This window comes from Salmo salar, chromosome 13 (genome assembly GCF_965601325.2).
Source record: "Salmo salar chromosome 13, fSalSal1, whole genome shotgun sequence".
Classification (NCBI taxonomy): Eukaryota; Metazoa; Chordata; class Actinopteri; order Salmoniformes; family Salmonidae; genus Salmo; species Salmo salar.
In genome coordinates, this window is record NC_138303.1 from 63,340,001 (window position 1) to 63,364,639 (window position 24,639).

Below are 24,639 nucleotides of genomic sequence, written 5' to 3' on the forward strand. Positions count from 1 at the left end.
AGGAGTAGCTTGGAGACACTGTAGAGCGCTAGGCCCCCTGGGACATTGTCCGGGATGTATCTGGTTTGAGTGGAACCTGCTGGAAGAGAGGCGGCCATTTTGGATCAATACAAAAAAAGCCATGCATTACCTAATATTCTATTCCTGTCAGTTGCAGGTAACAAAAACTTTGTTTTTTAGAACCCCGTACCGCGGTTTGTGCTAGGAAAAGCTACAGCAAACATTCTGACAGTTGTTCCATTGAACAAGGAAAACTCAATCAAAAGCACCTAAAGAATTTGAATACTATTTGAACCCACGTCTGATTGAAACCATATTATTGGCAATTGATAACAGCGGCTTAAGGCTTGAGGGTGTCCTAAAATGTTCACCATACTCTGCGTCAAACACAGCTATCAACGGTCAGTCAGTCCCCTCTGACCTGCCACGTGTTTGATCCGGTGGCGGTGGGTGACCTCCTCGTCCTCGGGCGTGGTGACGGAGCTGAGGGCTTCGTCCATGTGTGGGGGCCTCAGGTGGACCAGGGGCCGTTTCCGACGCCTCAATGCACCTGCCCGTAGAGCCCTGGCCTTGGGGGACTGTCTATGGGGCTCGGCCAGGACCACCTCCACCTTACTCAGCTCCAGCTCTGGAAAGAGTTAAAGGAAGCTGTGTCACACAGTGGTTGTGTCTCAAATGGCACCCTATTCCCCACATAGGGCACTACTTTTGACCCGGCTCATAGGTACAGTACTGTATGGCATTCAGAGGCTGTGTCATTCTAAATCACGCAGAGATTTAATAGCCAGGATGCCAGTATGTTTCTGCTATATATACAACCACATTTGTTGAGAGTTGTTGCCTTGGGTTGGCGCCTTCTGGTCAGCTTAAGATGACAGACTGGCATGCAAGCTAGAGGTTTAAGCAGTGCTCACATTCTTTGAGTGAAATCAATATTCACTTCAATAATTTCTCTTGGACAAGCAGTATCTAAACAGTACCTATTCCAGTGTCTCAAGTGAGAATACAAACACATGCAGTTGTTTTAAAATTCAGAGATACCAATCCTTAGCCTCGTACAGCCATCCTGATCTCTTGAGCTTACATTCTGTTTCGCTTCACAGATCCTTGATGAAGTGAAGTGAAACTAAACGGGAGCACAGAGGGCAGGATGATGGATCAGGCGAACAAATCCTACTCCCAGGCTACATACTGTACCATTGGTTGTTGTAGTCATATTTTAGATACAACTGACCTAAGTGTCTGAAGTACTCATCCAAGCCACTCCAGAAGTTCCTCTCGATGAAGCCCTTGACCAGCCCCCACGGCTGTTTCCTGTAGCGCAGCTCTGTGGATACCCTGCAGGTCACAAACACATGCACACACACACACACACACACACACACATAGACACACAGACACATGTACATACACACACACCACACACACACACACACACACACACACACACACACACACACACACACACACACACACACACACACACACACACACACACACACACACACACACAGGCACACACACACACACACAGGCACACACACACAGGCACACACAGGCGCATACATTTGACTTGATTCGACACACACACGCACAGACACCACACACATAAATAAACTCCCATTACACCTCCTTGGCCCACTGTATGCGTCAACCTTAAATGTAACTTATTTTCCTAAAGGGTAGAATACATTTCACCGAAAGGAGTCAAGTACCGCATTACCGAGATGGTGTTCAGTAGCGACAAAACGTTTTTTTTTTTTTTTTAAACAGAGTGAACTGCGGAGACGCTAACTAAACGTGTCCAATCAGAACACTCACAGGAAGTACAGACCGAAAACAGGAAATCTATCTGACCTGAGCCGACACTTCTTCTTGGCCACCCTGGTGAGCACGTAGCGGTTTAGAGTGTAGAAGTAGTCATGGTAGGGGACGTCGTGTGCTATCACCTCGGCATCTATGATGTAGCACTCGCTTTCCTGGCTGGCCTTGTACAGCGTCTAGACCACACAAATATGACACAGTTGAGTTAACAGACAAAAAAAAGGCCTATTCCGTCTATTGGTTGGCTGCAAATGACTTTCAGCTATTTGTAATCTGACAATGAACGTGGCGACTTTTCTATACGTTTTAGTGCCTTCTATAAGTGCTTAACCCCATAATGCATAATAACCCATGGCTCCCTAATGCAGCCTATGAAAATGCATACAGTACATAACCATAATAGCATTCATAATGCATTGCACACAGATGTTTTGTTTTAAAGAGTTACCACGGTGTTTGCATTTAACAGTGACATTACAGTGACTGTAGTTACAGTGTGTCAAGTGCAAACTGTTAGGTTGTTACTTTTCAGAGTAAATAACCCACGGACACTAGAGAAGCTTTAACCAAGTATATTCTTCCCAAAGGGTTCTGTACAGCTGAAATCAGACAGCAAAACATTTCAGACATCACAGTTTATATACATCCCACTTAAGACACTCCTCTTTCTCTCCAATCCTTACATTGTATGGCTCTACAGGAAGCTAATAAAGAGGGTAACAGGATTCCAAACATTTATTACTCTCTTAAGAGAATCTGTCCTCACCTCTTGACCTCAACCCCTCTTTCGTCTAATACACATCCATCTGTCTTCCCTATATCAACCCATCGCTCTCCTCTCCTCCATCAAACACATTCCAAAGCCTTCTGTCTTTCTTCAGAGAACCATTAACTTCTAACATAACACCCAGTCTCTTTCATTTCCTATCATTAATTTAATATCTCAATGTTCAAAGGTTAGCCGATTCCAACAAAGCAAAGCATGAAAACAAACCGTGTACAACATTTGAAACTGCAATGACATGCAGTGCCACTGGGGGGCTCCACTCACCTGCGTCTCAGTAACGGTGGCTGTCTTGGGGGCCAGGGGGTTCGTGAGGGAGATGGTGTACATGATCTCTCTGGTCTGGTTGCCCGTCTCCTCTTTCTCTTTCTTCCAGGGGTGATAGACTATGTCTAGATAAATAGTGAAGGTGGACAGAAAGATTAGCCCTTTACTCCTTTAACTTTTGCAAAAGTTTTAGTCCGACACACACTGAGGTTTTGTTCAATTCTTTCAAAATGCATCCTACCTGCCTCCCTTCCATTACTGATCTGTGAGTTATTGGATAAGTGAACGCGAGGTTTCCACCCTGTCGCTTTCACCAATCCAGCCATGTCAGATCAGTAAAGGAAGGAAGGAGGACAATAAGAAGGAAAGAGAGAAAGAAAGACCTTTCAACAGTATCTGAACATTGCCAGTATTCACAAAGCGTCTCAGAGTAGGAGGGCTGATCTAGGATCAGGTCCCCACCTGTCCATTTAATCTGACTCTAAAACTGGTCTGGGTACTGTGGTGTCACCTGAAAAGCGTCTCTGCTCCAGGAAGTCCCTCATGAAGGTGGACTCGGTGAAGAGGATGTCGTACATCTTGTCAACGCTGAACTCGTACACCTCGTTGATGTACTGCTTCCCATTCAGGTCCTCATGGAAGGCCTGCACCTCCCCTGCTGCGCGCGCGTGCGCACACACACACACACACACACACACACACACACACACACACACACACACACACACACACACACACAGAGGAAGAAGAGTAAGTGTGTGAGAGATGGGTGTGTCTGTTATACATAAACAGTGACAGTGTGCTTGAGTGAGTGAAATAGTGAATGTGTGCATGTGCGTGAGTGAGTGGGCGTGCTGGTGTGTAAGCGGCACAAACCTTCGTCGTGCGTCTCGGAGGAGTCGCTGAGCTCGGTAGGGAGGTCCTCGTTGTCGTTGAAGTCCAGCGAGGGCGAGGGGGCGGGACTACTGTGACCACTGCTCCGGTTGTCCAACCCCGGCAACTGGAGGGTCAGGAGTTCGCCATCGGGGAGACACAGGGGGAACTCGTCCACGACAGCCAAGTTAAACTATAGAGGAGGAGGGGTCATGAGTGAAGGCTCAACTGAAACCCTAGACACACTACTACTTGTGAAACTGTAAGGGCGAGCTCAGCCAGGTATAATATGTATCTTTGGTTGAAATGCCACTACTGTGGCCTGGGGTGGTCTAGCAGGCTGAGCCGCTGACGCTAGAACACTTTATGATGTTTTGGCTGTAAGTGATCCAAAGCAAGATTTGGTATAATATTCAGTGGTACTCACGGGGAGGAGTGATTCGATGGTGCTCGGACAGGGTAGGGCGTTGTTGGGGAAGGCTCTGTGAGACAACAGGGGGCTGGTGTCGCCCTTGGCGTCAGGCATCTTGGCGAAATTGGTGTCATTATCCTCCACGGGCAGCTCCTCGCAGTACCTACACCACAGGGACGTGCAACAGCTGTAGGTCAAGGTTATCAGCTCGGGGAACGATGCCAGCCTTTACGATGCATGGTGATGGGAGGTCGCGGTGTGTGTGTGTATGTGGGCAAAACTCACCCCATGGTATTGAAGTCATCGTCCGGCGGCACGTAGTCCTCGTCGTCACTGGTCAGACCCAGCTCGTTGCCATAACACTGATGGACAAAGTGCCACAATTCTTTGGGACACAAGGGCTTAGGGGGATAGAGAGAGAGAGAGAGAGAGAGAGAGAGAGAGAGAGAGAGAGAGAGAGAGAGAGAGAGATAGAAAAGAGGAGATGGAGGGAGGAAAGAGAGAGAAGAAGGAGGGATAAGAAAACGAAGGGGAAAAGGGTACGTTTTGACTAAATTGGCAACAATACACACTAGTGCTCCCCGGTCTTTTAGTTTAATGGAAAGTGAACTATCATAAATGTAACAGTCTTACCTTTTCTAGCAGAGCATTCTGCCATAGTCTGAACATCATCATGTATGTCCGGTCCCTCGCTCCGAACGAGGTGAAAAAGTGCTGTGGGAAGCAAGAAAAATAAAGGATATGACATCACCAACCTGATAGAAAAGCCATGTGTATATGTACCTTTGTGTATAGTGCCTTCAGAAAGTATTCATAACCCTTGACTTGTTTCACATTTTGTTCTGTTACAGCATTAATTCAAAATTTATTAAATTGTTGTTGTTTTTTCCACCCATTACACACAATACTCCATAATGAAAAAGTGAAAACATATTTATATACATTTTTGCACATTTATTGAAAATGAAATAGAAATATCTCATTTACATAATATTCACACCCCTGAGTCAATACTTTGTAGAAGCACCTTTGGCAGTGATTACAGCTGTGAGTCTTTCTGGGTATGTCTCTAAGAGCTTTCCACACCTGGATTATGCAACATTTTCCCATTATTCTTTTCAAAATTCTTCAACCTCTGTCAAATTGGCTGTTGATCATTGCTAGATGGGGCGGGGCGGGGCGGGGCAGGGCAGGGCGGGGCGGGGCGGAGCGGGGTGGGGCAGCAGGTAGCCTAGTGGTTATAGCGTTGGGCCAGTAACCGAAAGGTTGCTAGATCAAATCCCAGAGCTGACAAGGTAAAATTCTGTCGTTCTGCCCCTGAAGAAGGCAGTTAGCCCACTGCCTTCTTCAGGGGCCATCATTGTAAATAAGAATTTGTTCTTAACTGACTAGTTAAATAGACAACGATTTTCAAGTCTCGCCATCAATTTTCAAGTAGATTTAAGTCAAAACTGAATCTCGACCACTCAGGATCATTCACTGTCTTTTTGGTAAGCAACTCCCATGTAGATTTGGACTTGATTGGTGCATTTATCTCCCAGTGTCTGGTGGAAAGCAGACTGAGCCAGGTTTTCCTCTAGGATTTTGTCTGTGCTTAGCTCCATTCTGTTTACTTTTTATCCCGAAAAACTCCCCGGTCATTAACAAGTACAAGCATACCCATAACATGATGCAGCCACCACTATGCTTGAACATATGGAGAGTGGTACTGAGTAATGTGTTGTATTGGATATGCCCCAAACATTCAAGACAAAAAGTTAATTGCTTTGCCACATTTTCTGCAGTATTACTTTAGTGTCTTGTTGCAAACAGGATGCATGTTTTGGAATATTTTTTTTCTGAACAAAATTCCTTCTTTTTACTCTGTCAATTAGGTTAGGATTGTGGAGTAACTACAATGTTGTTGATCCATCCTCAGTTTTCTCCTATCACAGCCATTAAACCATTTTTCAAGTCACCATTGACCTCATGGTGAAATCCCTGAGTGGTTTTCTTCCTCTCCGGCAACTGAGTTAGGAAGGACGCCTGTATCTTGCAGTGACTGGGTGTATTGATACACCATCCAAAGTGTAATTAATAACTTCACCATGCTCAAAGGAATATTCAATGTATTTTTTCATCTTCCAATAGGTGCCCTTCTTTGCGAGGCATTGGAAAACTTCCCTGGTCTTTGTGGTTGAATCTGTGTTTGAAATTCATTGCTCGACTGAGGGACCTTACAGATAATTGTATGTGTGTGGTAGAGAGATGAGGTAGTCATAGAAAAATCATGTAAAACACAAAAACAATCTTTCTTGCACACATGTTAAGCAAATCTTTACTCCTGAACTTATTTAGGCTTGCCATAACAAAGAGTTTGAATACTTATTGATTCAAGACATTTCAGTTTTTCATTTTTTAAAATTATTTAGTTAAAATTTAAAAAATCCACTTTGACATTATGGGGTATTGTGTGAAGGCTGGTGATAAAAAAAACTCTATTTAATCCATTTTAAATCAGGATTTAACACAACAACATGTGTAAAAAGTCAAGGGGTGTTAATACTTTCTGAAGGCACTGTATGTGCATGTGTGTGTGTGTATATGTGTGTGTCCAGTGCTGACCTTGTCATTGTCAGTGCACAGCTGGATAGCGTTGGGAATGAGGCGGGCCGTCTTCTCCTTGGTCATGCTGCAGATATCCTTCAGCCGCACCGTCAGCTAGAGAGAGGGGGAGAGAGAAACTGTGTAAGACTACAGATAACACATTCAGTTACAGTCCGTGACTGGGAAAATAAAAGAATGGGGTCCTCAACAACACTTATTTTGGTATACAGCGGAGGGAAATGTAACCATACTCAAATTCATAGACAGCGCTCTAGATGCAAGAACTGACCGGCCATGGCATCCAAGAGATTATATGGTTTGAACCATATTTTTCAGCTATACATTGTTTGTTTACATTATTGTTGCTTGTTAACAATGAAATAATAAAATCTTACATATATATTTTTATTTTATTTATTTAACTAGGCAAGTCAGTTTAGAACAAATTATTTGTTACAATGTTGGCCTACACTGGCCAAACCCGGACAACGCTGGGCCAATTGTGCCCCGCCCTATGGGACTCCCAATCACAGCCGGTTGTGATACAGTCTGGATTCAAACCAGGGTGTCTGTAGTGATGCCTCAAGCACTGAGATGCAGTGCCTTAGACAGCTGCACCACTCGGGAGCCAAATGTTATAATAAGACAGAAATTAAATAGATTCCCAAATCTTAGACGGTAGCTTTAATACTGCAGTTTATGGAACAAACCAAGCAAATCAAATCTGTTTAATTTTAAGTCGAATACCTTCTATTTATAGAAAATAGATAACCTCATTCTTATGTATAGGCTAACTTGGGACAGTAAGGGACAGAGTAACCTAGTGTAGAGAACGGTAAAAGAAACTAAAGTCCATACCAGCGTTTCCCAGCGGAAGATGTTGCTATAGAAACAAATCCAGTTTTCCGAGACGTAGAGGCGCCCCTGCAGCAGGATATCTCTTTGCAGGGCACAGGAGTAGTCTGCCACACAGGGTCAAAGGTCATCCGGTTATTAAAGGTCATGGGGTTATTAGAAGCTCATCGCTCTACCAATAAATATAAAACATATGCAGATCAAACATCTATCCAGTCTATTTATGTTATCATGCCAACGCCTTGTCACTCATTATCATGCCAAACAGTCTGGCTTCATTAATGATAGAATGTTCATATTTGAAGATTGCTGTGAAGCCAGGCTGTTTGGCTTGACAATGACAGAAATGGAGTTGGCAAGAGCACAAACAGATCTAGGACTAGGCTGCATCTATGCACATTTGAGCTTCAAAATAGCTCCCATGGCAGAAAAAGCCACCTGATCGTATGAAACGGAATCTGGGGCCTGTACATTCTGTTCAGAAATGTGTTGTGTAGAACAGGTATGATTGTCTGCCGGGTAGAATAGGGACTTGCATTAGCTCTACTGGTTAAATTTCTATCTGGATTGTTGTTAATGTTTCACATCAGTGAATACATTTGTGGTGTGGTAACAGTGTACATTATGTCACTCAAAACTCAGTTTGTCTGGCGTTTGCACTGCAGACACCAAAAGAAGTCGAGGGACATGGAGATTTTAAATCACTTAAAGAGCCGTACTATTGAAGACACAGAAAATAAAACCTGGGTCATGTTCAGTAGGGAGAAAATATATCGACACGGGGAGTTACTATCTGAACTTGTCCAATAAGAACACAGGTTTCCTTGTTGCGTGGTGAAATGTTTTTGCTATGGTGTGTGCTACTGAACACCATCCTGGTGTTACAGAAAAAATATGAAGATATACTGAACAAAATTATAAATACCATATGCAACAATTTGAAAGATACAGTTCATATAAGGAAATCATTCAATTGAAATAAATTCGTAAGGCCCTAATCTATGGATTTCACGACTGGGAATAAAGATATCTTAATACCTTAATAAAAAAAAGGTAGGGGTGTGGATCAGAAAAGCAGTATCTAGTATGACCACCATTTGCCTCATGCAGCTTGACACATCTCCTTCGCATAGAGTTGATCAGGCTGTTGATTGTGGCCTGTGGAATGTTGTCCCACTCCTCTTCAATGGCTGTGCGAAGATGCTGGATATCGGCGGGGAACTGGAACACGGTGACGTACACGTCGATCCAGAGCATTCCAAACATGCTCAATGGGTGACACGTCTTGTGATTATGCAGGCCATGGAAGAACTGGGACAGCTTCCGGGAATTGTGTACAGATCCTTGTGACATGGGGCCGTGTATTATCATACTGAAACATGAGGTGATGGCGGAGGAAATAATTGCACGACATTGGACCTTAGGATCTCGTCACAGTATCTCTGTGCATTCAAATTGCCATCGCTGAAAATGCAATTGTGTTCATTGTCCATAGCTTATACCTGCCATAACCCCACCGCCACCATGGGGCACTCTGTTCACAACGTTTACATCAGCAAACCGCTCGCCCACATGACGCCATACATGTGGTCTGCGGTTCTGTAAAACGATGTTGGAGGCGATATATGGTAGAGAAATTAACATTCCATTCTCTGGCAACAGCTCTCGTAGACATTCCTGCAGTCAGCATGTCAATTGCACGCTCCCTCAAAACTTGAGACATCTGTGGCATTGTGTTGTGACAAAACTGCACATTTTAGAGTGGCCTTTTATTGCCCCCAACACAAGGTGCACCTGTGTAATGATCATGCTGTTTAATCATCTTCTTGATATCCCACACCTGTCAGGTGGATGGATTATCTTGGCAAAGGAGAAATGCTCACTAACAGGGATGTAAAACATTTGTGCACAACATTTTTGAGAAATACGCTTTTTGTGCATATGAAACATTTCAGGGATCTTTTATTTCTGCTTATGCAACATGGGACCAACACTTTACATATTGCGTTTATATTTTTGTTCAGTATAGTTTTTCATTGATCATTCCATCTTACTCACCCACAATGAGGCGTTCTGAGTCGGGTAGCTGCTTGAAGAGTTTTCTGAAGTCCTCATTGCGTTGCTTATACGTGGGACTCAATACCTGCAGCGGGGAGAGAGGGATAACATAAAACACATTGAGAGAGACAACCCATTTACACAAAAGTAGTCTACTCATTAATATAAATACACACATAAAATATTTTATAAACACAAGAAAGTGTAATCCCCCCACCGATAGCAAGGAACAAACGGTGAACGTATTTACTTATTTGAATATCATGGGTTGTGCCCAGTCATTTTTTCTGAAAATTGTAGTAGACTCCATTCAGTGATTTGACCATGGCTACTGCATGCCTTGACTCAAACTATGTGTGTCCTCTCTTTCCCTACAAATGGTCCGAGCCTGAAATCACCCAGAACCTCCTATCACAAACTAAACAAGCACTCTAAAATATGCTAATAATACCCCAGCTTCAGCTGGAGTTCCCCCTCTCTTTCTCTCTGCCTCTCTTCCTCTCTGTCTCTCTTTCTCTCTGTCTCTCTTTCTCTCTGTCTCTGTCTCTCTTTCTCTCTGTCTCTCTTTCTCTCTGTCTCTCTGTCTCTCTTTCTCTCTGTCTCTCTTTCTCTCTGTCTCTCTGTCTCTCTGTCTCTCTGTCTGTCTTTCTCTCTGTCTGTCTTTCTCTCTGTCTGTCTTTCTCTCTGTCTCTCTTTCTCTCTGTCTCTCTGTCTCTCTTTCTCTCTTTCTCTCTGTCTCTCTGTCTCTCTTTCTCTCTGTCTCTCTTTCTCTCTGTCCCTCTTTCTCTCCCTCTCACTGAAAGGAGAGATTCAGATAAACACATTTTCTTCCAGAGTGCTGCTGACCACTGCCCAGTCTGCCTGTCTCTCCACACACAAACACTGCATTCTTTAGCCTGAAAAGGGAGGGAATGCAGCCAACAAGCCCTCAGAGTGGTGGTGATGGTGGTGGACTGGACACACATCACCTTGGGTCACTCTAACCACCCCAGTGCTCTGTAAGGTAAGCGCCATTGGCCTAGAACTAAAGCTAGTGTTACTTTGCTGGCTACACAGTTGGATAGCGGGTACAACCACTTTAAAATGGAGATTGGCCCTGGGCATGCTGTCACAGCAACGGATATAGGAGATGAGCTCTCTAGTACATCTCTATGGGTCTACCCTATGAGCCTAATGTAATTAGTTTGTAAGGAGTGATAAGATCGTTTTCAGAGCAGATGATACAAGAGAAAGAATATGGATCTATGGATAGAGACACAAGTATATACACTAACAGTAAAAAGTTTGGACACACCAACTCATTCAAGGATTTTTCTTTATTTAAAAAAAATGTTACATTGTAGAATAATAGTGAAGACATCAAAACTATGAAATAAGACATATGGAATCATGTAGTAACCAAAATAGTGTTAAACAAATCAAAATATATTTTAGATTTTAGATTCTTCAAAGTAACCACCCTTTGCCTTGACGACAGCTTTGCACATTCTTGGCATTGTCTCAACCAGCTTCACCTGGAATGCTTTTCCAACAGTCTTGAAGGAGTTCCCACATATGCTGAGCACTTGTTGGCTGCTTTTCCTTCACTCTGCGGTCCAACTCATCCCAAACCATCTCAATTTGGTTGAGGTCAGGTGATTGTGGAGGCCAGGTCATCTGATGCAGCACTCCATCACTCTTCTTCTTGGTCAAATAGCCCTTACACAGCCTGGGGGTGTGTTGGGTCATTGTGCTGTTGAAAAACAAATGATAGTCCCACTAAGCGTAAACTAGATGGGATGGCGTATTGCTGCAAAATGCTGTGGTAGCCATGCTGGTTAAGTGTGCCTTGAATTCTAAATAAATCACTGACAGTGTCACCAGCAAAGCACCCCCCACACCATCACACCTTCTCCTCCATGCTTCACGGTGGGAACCACACATGCCGAAATCATCCATTCACCTACTATGCATCTCACAAAGACACGGCGGTTGGAACCAAAAATCTCAAATGTGGACAGATTTCCACCCGTCTAATGTCCATTGCTCGTGTTTCTTGGCCCAAGAAAGTCTCTTCTTCTTATTGGTGTCCTTTAGTAGTGGTTTCTTTGCAGTAATTCGACCATGGCCTGATTCACGCATACTCCTCTGAACAGTTGATGTTGAGATGTGTCTGTTACTTGAACTCTGTGAAGCATTTATTTGGGCTGCAATGTCTGAGGTGCAATTAACTCTAATGAACTCATCCTCTACAGCAGAGATAACTCTGGGTCTTCCTTTCCTGTGGCGGTCCTCTTGAGAGCCAGTTTCATCATAGCGTTGATGGTTTTTGTGACTGCACTTGAAGAATCTTTAAAAGTTTTGGAAATTTAACGGATTGACTGACCTTCATGTCTTAAAGTAATGATGGACTGTCATTTCTCTTTGCTTATTTGAGCTGTTCTTGCCATAATATGGACTTGGTCTTTTTCCAAATAGCCCTATCTTCTGTATACCGCCCCTACCTTGTCGCAACACAACTGATTGGCTCAAACACATTAAGGAGGAAAGAAATCCCACAAATCCCACAAATTTAACATGGCACACCTTTTAATTGAAATACATTCCAGGTGACTACCTCATGAAAATGGTTGAAAAAACGCCAAGAGTGTGCAAAGCTGTCATCAAGACAAAGGGTGGCTACTTTGAAGAATCTCAAATATATTCTGATTTGTTTAACATTTTTTCGGTTACTACATGATTCCATATGTGTTATTTCATAGTTTCTACAACGTAGAAAATAGTAAAAATAAAGAAAAACCCTGGAATGAGTAGGTATGCCCAAACTTTTGACTGGTACTGTATATATACAAAAGTATGTGTACACCCCTTCAAATGAGTGGATTTGGCTATTTCAGCCTCAACCGTTGCAGACAGGTGTATAAAATCGAGCACACAGTCATGCAATCTCCATAGACAAACATTGGCAGTAGAATTGCTTACTGAAGAGCTCAGTGACTTTCAATGTGGCACTGTCATAGAATGCCACCTTTCCAACAAGTCAGTTAGTCAAATTTCTGCTCTGCTAGAGCTGCCCTGGTCAACTGTAAGTGCTGATAATGTGAAGTGGAAACATCTAGGAGCGGCTCAGCCGTGAAGTGGTAGGCCACACAAGCTCACAGAACGGGACCGCCGACTGCTGAAACGCGTAAAATCATCTGTCCTCGGTTGCAACACTCACTACCAAGTTCCAAACTGCCTCTGGAAGCAATGTCAGCACAATAACCATTCATCAGGAGCTTCATGAAATGGGTTTCCATGGCCGAGCAGCTGCACACAAGCCTAAGAACATCATGCTTAATGCCAAGTGGTGTAAGTGGTGTAAGAGTGGTGTAAGCGCGCCGCCATTGGACTCTTGAGCAGTGGAAACGCGTTCTCTGGAGTGATGAATAACGCTTCACCATCTGGTAGTCTGATGAATCTGGGTTTGGCGGATGCCAGGAGAACGCTACCTGCCCTTTGCTGTTTCAGCATGACAATGCCCCAGTGCACATTGTGAGGCCCATACAGAAATGGTTCGTCGAGATGGGTGTGGAAGAGCCTGCACAGAACCCTGAGGTCAACCCCATTAAACCACTTTGGGATGAATTGGAACACCGACTGCGAGCCAGGGCTAATCGCCCAACATCAGTGCCTGACCTCAGTAATGCTCTTGTGTCTGAATGGAAGCAAGTACCCGCAGCAATGTTCCAACGTCTAGTGGAAAGCCTTCCCAGAAGAGTGGAGGCTGTTAAAGCAGCAATATGGCCCAACTCCATATTAATGTCCATGATTTTATAATTAGATGTTCGCCGAACAGGTGTCAACATACTTTTGGTCATGTAGTGTGTATATATATATATATTAGTGATTGGATATTATAGCCTACATGTTCAAATATGTAGCTGATCATCGAGATGAAAATCGCACATCAAACAATACATTCAGGGCTATCAAACAAGCTCTTTCTTTAGCTCATCACTGAGGTATTTTCTGAGGCAGACGGTTCTAGAAAAGACCAGCCTCACTTTGTAAAACATCGGACCACCTGGAGTACTGAAAGCCCATCCACACTTCACTGTTAAGAGTATGTTGACACATTCTCCACACGTGGCTTGTCTCAAATGCTTCCTGACAGAGCTGTACCCTTTTCACACTATTGTGCCGATAATACCATACGGCCGTTCTTTTGTTTTTTACAGTGTCCTCTGCAGCATGGTTCCAGCAACTATGGTTTATGCCATACCAGGCAAGGTGCCGTATGTACTATCTAACAAGCATCACAGAGTAGGAGTGCTGATCTAGGAACAGGTCCCCCCTCTCCAGGCAATTGTATTCATTGTGATCTAAAATAATTTCTTCTCTAAGACCCTTGATACATTTGGCCCTAGTACAGTTCAGCTTGGCTCGGCTCAGTGATGTGAAAAGAGTACAAGTCAAACATCTTCACTCTCTGGCTCTGAACCACGGACCCGTAGTTAACCACAGTCCAGTTTTAGGCTGTATCACAACCGGCCGTGATTGGGAGACCCATAGGGCGGCGCCGGGTTAGGCCGTCATTGTAAATAAGAATTTGTTCTTAACTGACTTGCCTAGTAAAGTAAAGGTTCAATAAATAAAATCAAATAAATATAAAGACCAAAACAACTCTAGTGATTCATTGCTATGCAAGGCTCTGAGCAATTAAGGTCCTGTTTCAAATGGGCCCTGGTCAAAAGTAGTGCACTGGATTCTAATGCCGTACAAAACAATGACCGCGGCCGCAAGTTGACCACAAGTCTCTTTGCAGCACGGCACAGACGTAGCACCGACTAGATTATCAACTTAGAATTCTCAAACTTTAACCCCCACCCCCAAAACCCTTCCGCCCCCACACCCGTCTCCACCCCAGCTCAATGGAGGGTGACTTACGGCTGGGACCCTCTCTGACTCCCAGTCCCAGGTCTCCCACTGGGCCGGGGCCTCGGCCTGGGTCTCATCTTCGTGTGGCTGAGGGATAGCCTCCCAGTCAGACAGACACTCCCAGTCTGTCCCATTCTCTGTCTCTGTGTCCATGCTGACTGAAATATCCATGGCCTGGGCCTCTATGTTCTTCTGGCTCTCACCCCTCCCCTCCCTCTTATTTCCTTTCTGTCTTTTCTCTGGTCAGAGGTGTGAGCAGTGTCTCTAAGCCTGGAGAGCGGTCGGTGCTGGTCTGGTATTCCCCCTTTGTCGTTGGAGTGGAATTCTTTGCTGTCTCTGAGAGCCAAGTGTTTTTTAGGCCTGGATCATGATTCTGATTGCTCCCTTAGATGCACACACACACACATGGGCACGCGCACACACACAGAGCCTAGGCTGCTGTTGACCTGCAGTAACCTCAACCCTCCGGGGGAGTGGTTGTTTGTCATCAGCCCCTCCCTTTCTCTCTCCTCTAGTATGGTCAGAACTAATCCAAAACGTCTCTGAACCCTCCCAAAGAGCCTTGGGAATCAGAGATATATGGAATGATATCTGTCACAACTACAGGTCGACCACTACAGGTAGCTAGCAGAGCTTTAGAGCTCAGTACAACTTAAAAAGACGGAATTACTAACAACATATTTCACACAACTCCGTACTCAAGAATGAAGGAATGTGAACGTTTCCTAACGCTCTAAAAACTGTAGAATCTAGAAACTATAGGTGTACCTGCTATCACACACACCCACATTCATGACTGAAATGTAACTCATGTAAACCCTGGTGACCAGTGGCAAGCGGAAGGCTACTGCTTTCTCCAGCTAAAAGTCCAGGCTGGGAGATAGCGAGAACTCCAGATGACAGCGTCAATAATTACTCTGATAAATCCATAAAGTACAGTTAGGCATGTGTCCACAATGTAAACTGAGAAACTTATTTACACTCAGGAAAGCAGGAGACCCCTTTTTCTGGAATGGGAATGTCCCCCACCCTCCACCCTCTCTCTCTGTTCCTGTTTTTGGGGAAAGTTGATCCCCCTTCGTAAGTCTTGAGAGGCCTGTTGAGCCAGGTGCGCCGGTTGGTCCGGGTTAAGAACGGTCTAAGACCATGTCAGGACCAAGTTTAACCCGGGTTAAGACGAGGTTAAGACCTGGGATAGACACAGGACAAGCCTCCAGTCAGTTAAAGATTTCAGAGGTAAATGCAACAATGCTTTGTAGTCTGGAATCAATGGATGGACCCGTGATGCTTTTAAGATGTTGGTTTAAAACAGTCCTCTTCACATGGAGTGTAGAGCCATCTTATACGTCCAGGATAGAGATACCTAGGGAGCTAAGACACTGCAGTCCCCAAAGTAATTTCAGAGAGTGATACCTCCAAAGGTGCTGTAGAAAGGCATGGTCTCCTCAAATTATTTCCCAAAAGCAATATTTATCCCAACATATCAAAACACACACAATCCACATGGAGGGGAAAAAAAGAAGATCTTTCCACACTGACACCGAGAAACCATACAAGCCCAGCTGAAGCAGTCTCAACATCTAAAAATCCAATTGAGAAAATCAAAATATAATCCCAAAACAAAAAGAGCAGTAGCCTCTCGCTCTCTCTCCTTCTCTCACTCTCAGTCGTATTCCAATGTGTGAAAACGGACACACACACAACGTCTTTGTCCTCAGTGAGAGAGCAGAAAACAGAAAAATCCTCTTGGCCAGTCTGGGATGCTTTAGCTTGTCCAGTGAAGGGCCAGCTACTCATCAATGAAAGTGGTCAACAGTGCATCCCAGGACAGAGCGTAAACCCTGTGACTGACCACACGGACCACTGCACACTACTGACCAAACCACAACAGAGCTCATAGCAGGACTCTAGTCCTACTGCTGAAATTGCGCGCTTTCTCTCTCTCTCTCTCTCTCTGCTTTATAACAAAAAAGCTGTGTAGGAGGAGCGAGCGTGTGAGTGTGTTTTTGTGTTAAGGGAGAGAGAGAAAAGAGAGAGAGAGAGAGAGAGAGAGAGAGAGAGAGAGAGGGAGAGGAGGGGAGGGGAAATGGGAGGGACCTAGCCCAGTGGGTGGGGTGGGTGTAGAGGGGTACTTGAGTGCAGCAGGAGTGAGTTTGAGTGTGTCTCTGTGTTTCTGCAATGTGAGTGTGTGCGCGTTTTGAGCAGTGTGCCTGCCGTGGGTGCCTGTATGGTTTTATGGGTATGAACCCCGTCCAAAAACCCTTCTCCCTCTCCTCCTCCTTGTCCAGTCCCTCCCTTTCTCCTTCTCTCTCCCTCCTTCTCAGCCTGTCAGAAACCCTGTTTCTACCCCACCCCATGGTGGCCCAACACATCACAACAACACTTCAGGAAGTTTAGAGAACCAATTGACTTCCTTGAAAAAGCCCTTTCTTTGCCTACTCAATGAACTGAGTTGACCCCTATGGGTCTCTATGCGAAGACCCAGAGGATACACTGTATCCACATACGTGTGTGTGTGTGTGTGTGTGTTGTGTGTGTGTGTGTGGTGTGTGTGTGTGTGTGTGTGAGTGTCCGTCCTGAGGTCCCGACTTGAACCACAAAGGCTTTTCCTCTTATGATACACAGTGTGAATTTATTTTCCAGGAAAAGTGAGGGAGGCAACCATGAATTCAGAGGTTATGTGTGCAGAGAGAGAGAGAGCGCAGCACACAGAAGTACCCATTGTATGTATTTGTGTGTGTGTGTGTGTGTGTGTGTGTGTGTGTCTGTGTGTGTGTTTTATCTATAGTGTAAACATTGTAGTATTGCCAAGGACAACTCCCCTGCCAGATCGCTCTCTTTCTCTAAATCTTTTTCTCTCCCTCCCACTCCCTATATCTCAGGACATGGGGTGAATGAACTCCAAAGACCCTCTGATGGACGGGGATTTGGAGTTAGGGCCGTCGGAGGCGCCTACACTCATACCAGAAAAGTGATTCATACAGCTACACTGCCCTCCCCCCAACCTGACTCTCCACCTTCACCCTCTCTCCCCCTCCCCCTCGTCTCCCCCCACACAAACATCTGGCTGAGACCTTGCAGTCTCTCTGTGACATTACCCAAAGGAACCAGGGACACACTGTAGCAAAACGTTTTGAAATAGAAAATGAAAAGGAGTGTGTCTTAATAGACAAGTGTAAGAAGTACCTCCACATTTCACTCTGTTTTAAAATGTTTTCTTTCTACTGAACATGACTCAGTGCGTAGGATAATAGCCTACATATATCATTGTCACTGGGTGCATTAGGGGTGACTCTGGGTGCATCTCCTCTCCCCTTTTTTTTTCTGGTAAGACTGCCAATGATAGAATGGTTGAAGTCAAAATCCATTGAACACATTGCAGAGAATAGAAACAATATGTTTTTTCCAGTATGTACCTGGAACAATATGCTATTATAAGCTGTGTGAACAACCCTAGACAGGCAGCCATAGTCAACTATAGCTTGTCTATTGACTGGGTGTGTTTCAAATCAAATCCCATTTTATTTGTCATATGCTTCCTATACAACAGGTGTAGACTAACAGTGAAATGCTTACATACCGATCCTTTTTTTTGTTACCTCTTTGAAGTCACACAGATCACAGATTGTGTATTTAAATGATAATGCCCTCGAAGTCGGTGTTTTGAGGATATTGCCACCGTGCCAATATATCCCCAATCACTTTTATAGAACGGGTAGCCAACATATGCAAATAATGATGGACATATTTTCATAAAAACACTTATTTTGACGAATTTATTCATACTATTTCATCCTTACACAAGATATAGTCCTGTCACAAATCTAGGGCTGCTACCCAAGCCCGGCTGGTCATTCGTTCTGTCGGTTTGGTTGCTAGAGACGCGACCCAGTCATTCAGTCTTTTTGTTCTGTATCTATGGACGCGACCTAGTTGTTCGTTCTAAATGTTCCATTGTCATATTGGCTGGCAACATTTTTATCCCTTGCTTGCTAGCTAGCCAACTATAGCTAATTTACAGTCACATCAAACAGTGCAGCCAGAATAACAACAGTAGCTGCATTTGCACTTGTTTAAGCTGTTTTCTAGTGACATTTATTTGGATACATACATAACAATGAGCTAATGAGGCACGATTTCGCCTGGCATAGAAAATGTGCTCTCTCGTCAGGACACTGTTGTTCAGAGGAGCTAGCCAACAACACAGCTAACACAATCACTTCAAACTGAAGCTGGAAAGACTGCAAACTAGCTGCACTTCATTTCGTTTTACCTTTCTTCAATTGACATTTCTTTGTATATATCCATAAAAATTATGCCAGCTGATTCATGATTTCGACTGGCTGAGAAATGCTGTCTGCCTGTCTGTCTCGTCCCAACTCCCGACACATTCATTACTATGGGACAGCTGGAGGTGGAATTTGAACATTGAAACAATGTTACAAATGTCGGAGAGACACACAGCAAGGTTTTTACAATTGAAATAAATTCATTAGGTCCAACACTTTACATGTTGCGTTTATATTTTTGTTTAGAATAAATATAGGTAGGTGTAAAGTGACTAGGCAATAGGATAGATAATAGATAGTAGCATCATCGTATGTGATGAATATGAAAGTGTGAGTGTGGCTTCAGTATGCATGTGTGCGCGTGTTATGTGTGTGTGGGCGTATGTATAGTGTGTGTGTGTTGGGGTGTCAGTAAGTATGTGTGAGTGTGTGGGTATAGTCCAATGTGTGTGCATAGAGTCAGTGCAAGTTGTTAGTACAAAAAAAGGTCAATGCAGGTAGTCCAGGTAACCATTTGATTAGCTATTTAGCAGATTTGTTTAGCAGTCTTATGGCATGGGGGTAGAATCTGTTAATTGTCCTTTTGGTTCCAGACTTGGTGCACTGGTAAACGCGTGCCGTGCGGTAGCATAGAGTCTATGGCTTGGCTGGCTGGAGTCTCTGACACCGCCTGGTATAAAGGTCCTGGATGGCAGGGAGCTCGGCCCGTACTTACCAACCTCTGTAGCGCCTTGCGGTCAGGTGCCTTGCAGTTTCCGTACCAAGCGGTGATGCAACCCGTCAAGATGCCCTCAATTGTGCAGCTGTAGAACTTTTTGAGGATCTGAGGGCCCATGCCAAATCTTTTCAGCCTCCTGATGGGGAAGAGGTGCTGTCGTTTGGGCTATCATGCAGTGAAACTGCACAGTTCTAACTTCATCCCCCTTTTCTTTTACAGTTTCTTTTTCCGTTCATTTCTCTGGCTGTGTGGAGAGGTCTGTGTTTCTTAGACCTCGTGGTCATAATGTATCCTATCCTCATAATGTATCCTATCCTCATAATGTATCCTATCCACATAATGTATCCTATCCTCATAATGTATCCTATCCACATAATGTATCCTATCCTCATAATGTATCCTATCCACATAATGTATCCTATCCACATAATGTATCCTATCCTCATAATGTAGCCAATCCTCATAATGTATCCTATCCTCAATGTATCCTATCCTCAAAATGTAGCCTATCCTCATAATGTAGGCTATCCTCATAATGTAGGCTATCCTTACAAAGCCTACTCTCCTCGGTGTACACATCCCAGACAAACTGAAATGGTCCACCCACACAGACAGTGTGGTGAAGAAGGTGCAACAGCGCCTCTTCAACCTCAGGAGGCTGAAGAAATGTAGCCTGTCACCTAAAACCCTGACAAACTTTTACAGATGCACAATCGAGAGCATCTTGTCGAGCTGTATCACAACCTGGTACGGCAACTGCACCACCCTCCACCGCAAGGCTCTCCAGAGGGTGGTGCGGTCTGCACAACACATCAACAGGGGCAAACTACCTGCCCTCCATGACACCTACAGCACCCGATGTCACAGGAAGACCAAAAAGATCATCAAGGTCAACAACCACCTGAGCCACTGTTCACCATGCTACCATCCAGAAGGCAAGGTCAGTACAGGTACATCAAAGCTGGGACCGAGAGACTGAAAAACAGCTTCTATCTCAAGGCCATCAGACTGCTAAACAGTAATCACTAACTCAGAGAGGCTGCTGCCTACATTGAGACCCAATAACTGGCCACTTTAATAAATGGATCACTAGTCACTTTAAACAATGCCACTTTAATAATATTTACATATCTTACATTACTCATATCATATGTATATACTGTATTTTATACCATCTATTGCACCTTGCCTATGCCGCTCGGCCATCGCTCATCCATATATTTATATGTACATATTCACCCCTTTAGATTTGTGTGTATTAGGTAGTTGTTGAGGAATTGTTAGATTACTTGTTAGATATTACTGTACTGTCGGAACTAGAAGCACAAGCATTTTGCTACACTCGCATTTCATTTGATTTGATTTAATGTATCCTATTCTCAAAATGTAGCCCATCCTCATAATGTAGCCTATCCTCATAATGTATCCTATCCTCATAATGTATCCTATCCCTCTAAATGCTAGGCTATTCTCATAACGTAGCCTTATCCTCTAAATGTAGGCTATTCTCATAACGTAGCCTATCCTCATAATGTAGCCTATCCTCATAATGTAGCCTATCCTCATAATGTATCCTATCCTCATAATGTATCCTATCCTCTAAATGTAGGCTATTCTCATAACGTAGCCTATCCTCATAACGTAGCCTATCCTCATAATGTAGCCTATCCTCATAACGTAGCCTATCCTCATAACTGTAGCCTATCCTCATAACGTAGCCTATCCTCATAATGTAGCCTATCCTCATAATGTAGCCTATAATGTTGTGCCTTCCTGTATTATACTTATGCTAAAATGTTTATTCTATTCTACTGAGCCATTTACTTAAGTTCATATTCTTATATTTTATTATTGTTGTTGTATTGTCAAGAAGGAGCCTGCAAGTAAATATTTTGTTGGATGGTGTATACCACGTGTATCCCGTACATAAGACTATTAAAACTTGAACTTGCACCACACAGACTGTAAACAGTAAATACAAGACGTTTTGGACCCAGGGACATTGCTTCTGGAACAGCTAATGGGGATCCTTGTAAATAAACAAATAACAATACCTAAAACGGCTTCTCAGCTGCTCAGTCATACTGTGGTTTATGGCCAAAGAATCGGTTTGTTTTACAGCCACTACAGACCGTTAGGTTCAGACACACCTCATCTATAGCCAATCAGGCATGACCTGGACACACTGACCTGGATGCAAGTCAGGCCGCCGTAAATCACTGTGTCCAGTTAGGTTGGATTTACACTCTACACTCACTGTAGGCACACTCCAAAGAGGCTTAGTAAAATTCTGCTTTGTGACTTCACTGCACACCACATGAAGGGCCCCTGCACTGAGATTTCGGTGTATGCCAGAATTTGTAACTTTACTCAAGCGTCAGTGATGTTTTGCTGAGGAGAACGTTGCTGGAGTGCAAACCCAGTCTTACTACACCACCAAAGGCCCAAAGGTGACAGACAGCACGGAATGTAAGGTACAGTTGCAGGCTACCATGTTTGTTCAATGGACTAACAACTCAACTCTCCTCTGACACTGAAAAAACAGTGTTCCTAATTCACATTTCCCTAATTCACACTTCCTGTTGATATTCAGAAACAGGAAGTGCATCACACTACATCTTCACCACCATTAACTAAATCCGGAACACTGTAATGCAACGGACAACAGAAACAAGCATTTGTTACTGGACAAATCCTGGTAGTCAGCACAGCCAATACAGTACATGAAAATTCAAATACACAGTAATGTTCATATAATATACTGCAGACTTGGTAACTAAAAACAGAAAAAGGCAGGCGTGGGAATGACTGAGGCTGGTAATGCTAGTCATGGGGTTGGATCTGCATTGATCATGCTCATTCAGTGATGGCGTCCCAAATTGCACCCCATTCCCTATAGTGCACTACTTTTGACCAGGGGACAAGGGACACTGGTCAAAAGTATTGCACTGTGTAGGGAATAGGGTGTCATTTGGGACGCAGCCCTGATACACAGAACAAAAGTCAGCTTGATTCATCAGAGGGTGGTGGGGCGATCGACTGATCGCTCCACAATGGACCTTTTGTCAGCTTCACTGCTTATCTGCAGTCCAAGTGCACACAGGCCATGGTTGCAGTCAGATGCGTACACAAACGTATTCAGCACACACACACACATACACAGGCTTAAAAGCATGCAAACACATACATAGGATTAAAAGTGAATTCATCATTTCATATGATTAATGAATGTCATCATTACCAGGTATGTGTTGATAGATCATTTGAAGGGGGAAGTACTTCAAAGGCAGGACTTTTCAAATCTGCATAGCACCTGTTCTCGCTATTGGTTTCCCCATGTCTTCTATTTTAAAATGATATATGGAGAAGAAGCAAAGTAGCCTAGGTGAGGTGCCCATACAGCACATCATTCATTCACAAGAAATCATTCAACATGAAATTGCCTGCCTCAGAAATATGTGTTTAAAATGGGAAAATGTGTCACACCTTTTGCTTCATGTTGGTTTTGGGTGTTGTTGGGTTGCAAGTCAACAGAATTCAAACTCTTTCATCCTTTGTTAAAAATGATAACTGTTCTCATGCTCAGCCAATAGCAGCGTTCGAAGAAAGATGAGGTATAGCATGATACCCAACACTCAGCCATCAATCAACTGACAAAGTACAACAGTCAGACAACATGAAGACCTGTCTTACCCATATCACTTTGAAATAATGGTAATTTTAACAGATGCTTTTATCCCAAGCAACTTCACACGCACGCACGCACGCAAACATGCACGCACACACACACACACACACACACACACACACACACACACACACACACACACACACACACACACACACACACACACACACACACACACACACACACACACACACACACACACACACACACACACACACACACACCATGTGGGAATCAAACTCACAAATGCAAGCGCCTTGCTCCAACCCACTGTGTCAACGAAACATGCAACATATCACACACAGTAACAAACAGCTCATCCAGAAGAGGTAGGAGAAGAGGTAGGGACTTACGTTGTACCAGCTCTGGCTTTTCTGTGGTTACAAACATCAAGGTGAAGGAGACAAAAAACATGAGAAACATGAGACATGGGTTAGTGCACACACAAAAGAGCTTCCACAACATACAGAACAACCCACAAGTCTGTCACACTGCTAACAGAACCTTAGAAAAGTATGTAAGAAGTAAATATAAAAGTCAATACTCATATACACCACAGGAGAGCAGCAATGGGCTGCATATTAATAACTGGGGGAAAATGATGACACTCAAAAGTTCAATTATTGATAAGAAGAGATCTTGTCCATATATGATATTGTAGTAGACTTTAAAACTAGGTGTGCATCCTAAATGGCACCCATATTCCCTATAGTGCACTACTTTTTATCATGGTTCATAGGGTTCTACTCAAAAGCAGTGCACTATGTAGGGAATACAGAGCATCCTAGATACAGTTGAAGTCGGAAGTTTACATACACTTAGGTTGGACTCATTAAAACTTGTTTTTCAACCACTCCACAAATTTCTTGTTAACAAACTATAGTTCTGGCAAGTCGGTTAGGACATCTACTTTGTGCATGACACAAGTAATTTTTCCAAAAATTGTTTACAGACAGATTATTTCACTTATAATTCACCTTATCACAATTCCAGTGGGTCAGAAGTTTACATACACTAAGTTGACTGCCTTTAAACAGCTTGGATAATTCCAGAAAATTATGTCATGGCTTTAGAAGCTTCTGATAGGCTAATTGACATCATTTGAGTCAATTGGAGGTGTACCTGTGAATGTATTTCAAGGCCTACCTTCAAACTCAGTGTCTCTTTGCTTGACATCATGGGAAAATCAAAAGAAATCAGCCAAGACCTCAGAAAAAAAGTGTCGACCTCCACAAGTCTGGTTCATCCTTGGGAGCAATTTTCAAACGCCTGAAGGTACCACGTTCATCTGTACAAACAATAGTACGCAAGTATAAACACCATGGGACCACGCAGCCATCATACCGCTCAGGAAGGAGACACGTTCTGTCTCCTAGAGATGAACGT

General features: G+C 43.7%; 1 protein-coding gene across 4 annotated transcripts in view; it reads right to left on the minus strand.

Annotated features, from left to right (window-relative positions):
- LOC106567545 (protein Aster-B) overlaps positions 1 to 24,639 on the minus strand; it is a 104,300-nt gene that overhangs the window by 4,011 nt on the left and 75,650 nt on the right. For 2 of the 4 annotated variants that reach the window (XM_082960273.1, XM_082960270.1), the window contains exons 3-16: positions 23,607 to 23,627; positions 9,660 to 9,744; positions 7,605 to 7,708; positions 6,765 to 6,860; positions 4,794 to 4,874; positions 4,446 to 4,561; positions 4,176 to 4,323; positions 3,752 to 3,941; positions 3,387 to 3,533; positions 2,876 to 3,000; positions 1,858 to 2,000; positions 1,235 to 1,338; positions 422 to 628; positions 1 to 79 (exon numbers count right to left, since the gene is read on the minus strand). The exon at positions 1 to 79 is cut by the window's left edge and continues 15 nt beyond it. In XM_082960273.1, coding sequence (XP_082816399.1) covers positions 1 to 79; positions 422 to 628; positions 1,235 to 1,338; positions 1,858 to 2,000; positions 2,876 to 3,000; positions 3,387 to 3,533; positions 3,752 to 3,941; positions 4,176 to 4,323; positions 4,446 to 4,561; positions 4,794 to 4,874; positions 6,765 to 6,860; positions 7,605 to 7,708; positions 9,660 to 9,744; positions 23,607 to 23,627 — 1,646 coding nt within the window. Of the gene's footprint in view, positions 80 to 421; positions 629 to 1,234; positions 1,339 to 1,857; positions 2,001 to 2,875; positions 3,001 to 3,386; positions 3,534 to 3,751; positions 3,942 to 4,175; positions 4,324 to 4,445; positions 4,562 to 4,793; positions 4,875 to 6,764; positions 6,861 to 7,604; positions 7,709 to 9,659; positions 9,745 to 14,567; positions 16,537 to 23,606; positions 23,628 to 24,639 lie in introns of those variants that run through there. The other 2 variants (XM_082960271.1, XM_082960272.1) reach the window with 2 other exon arrangements.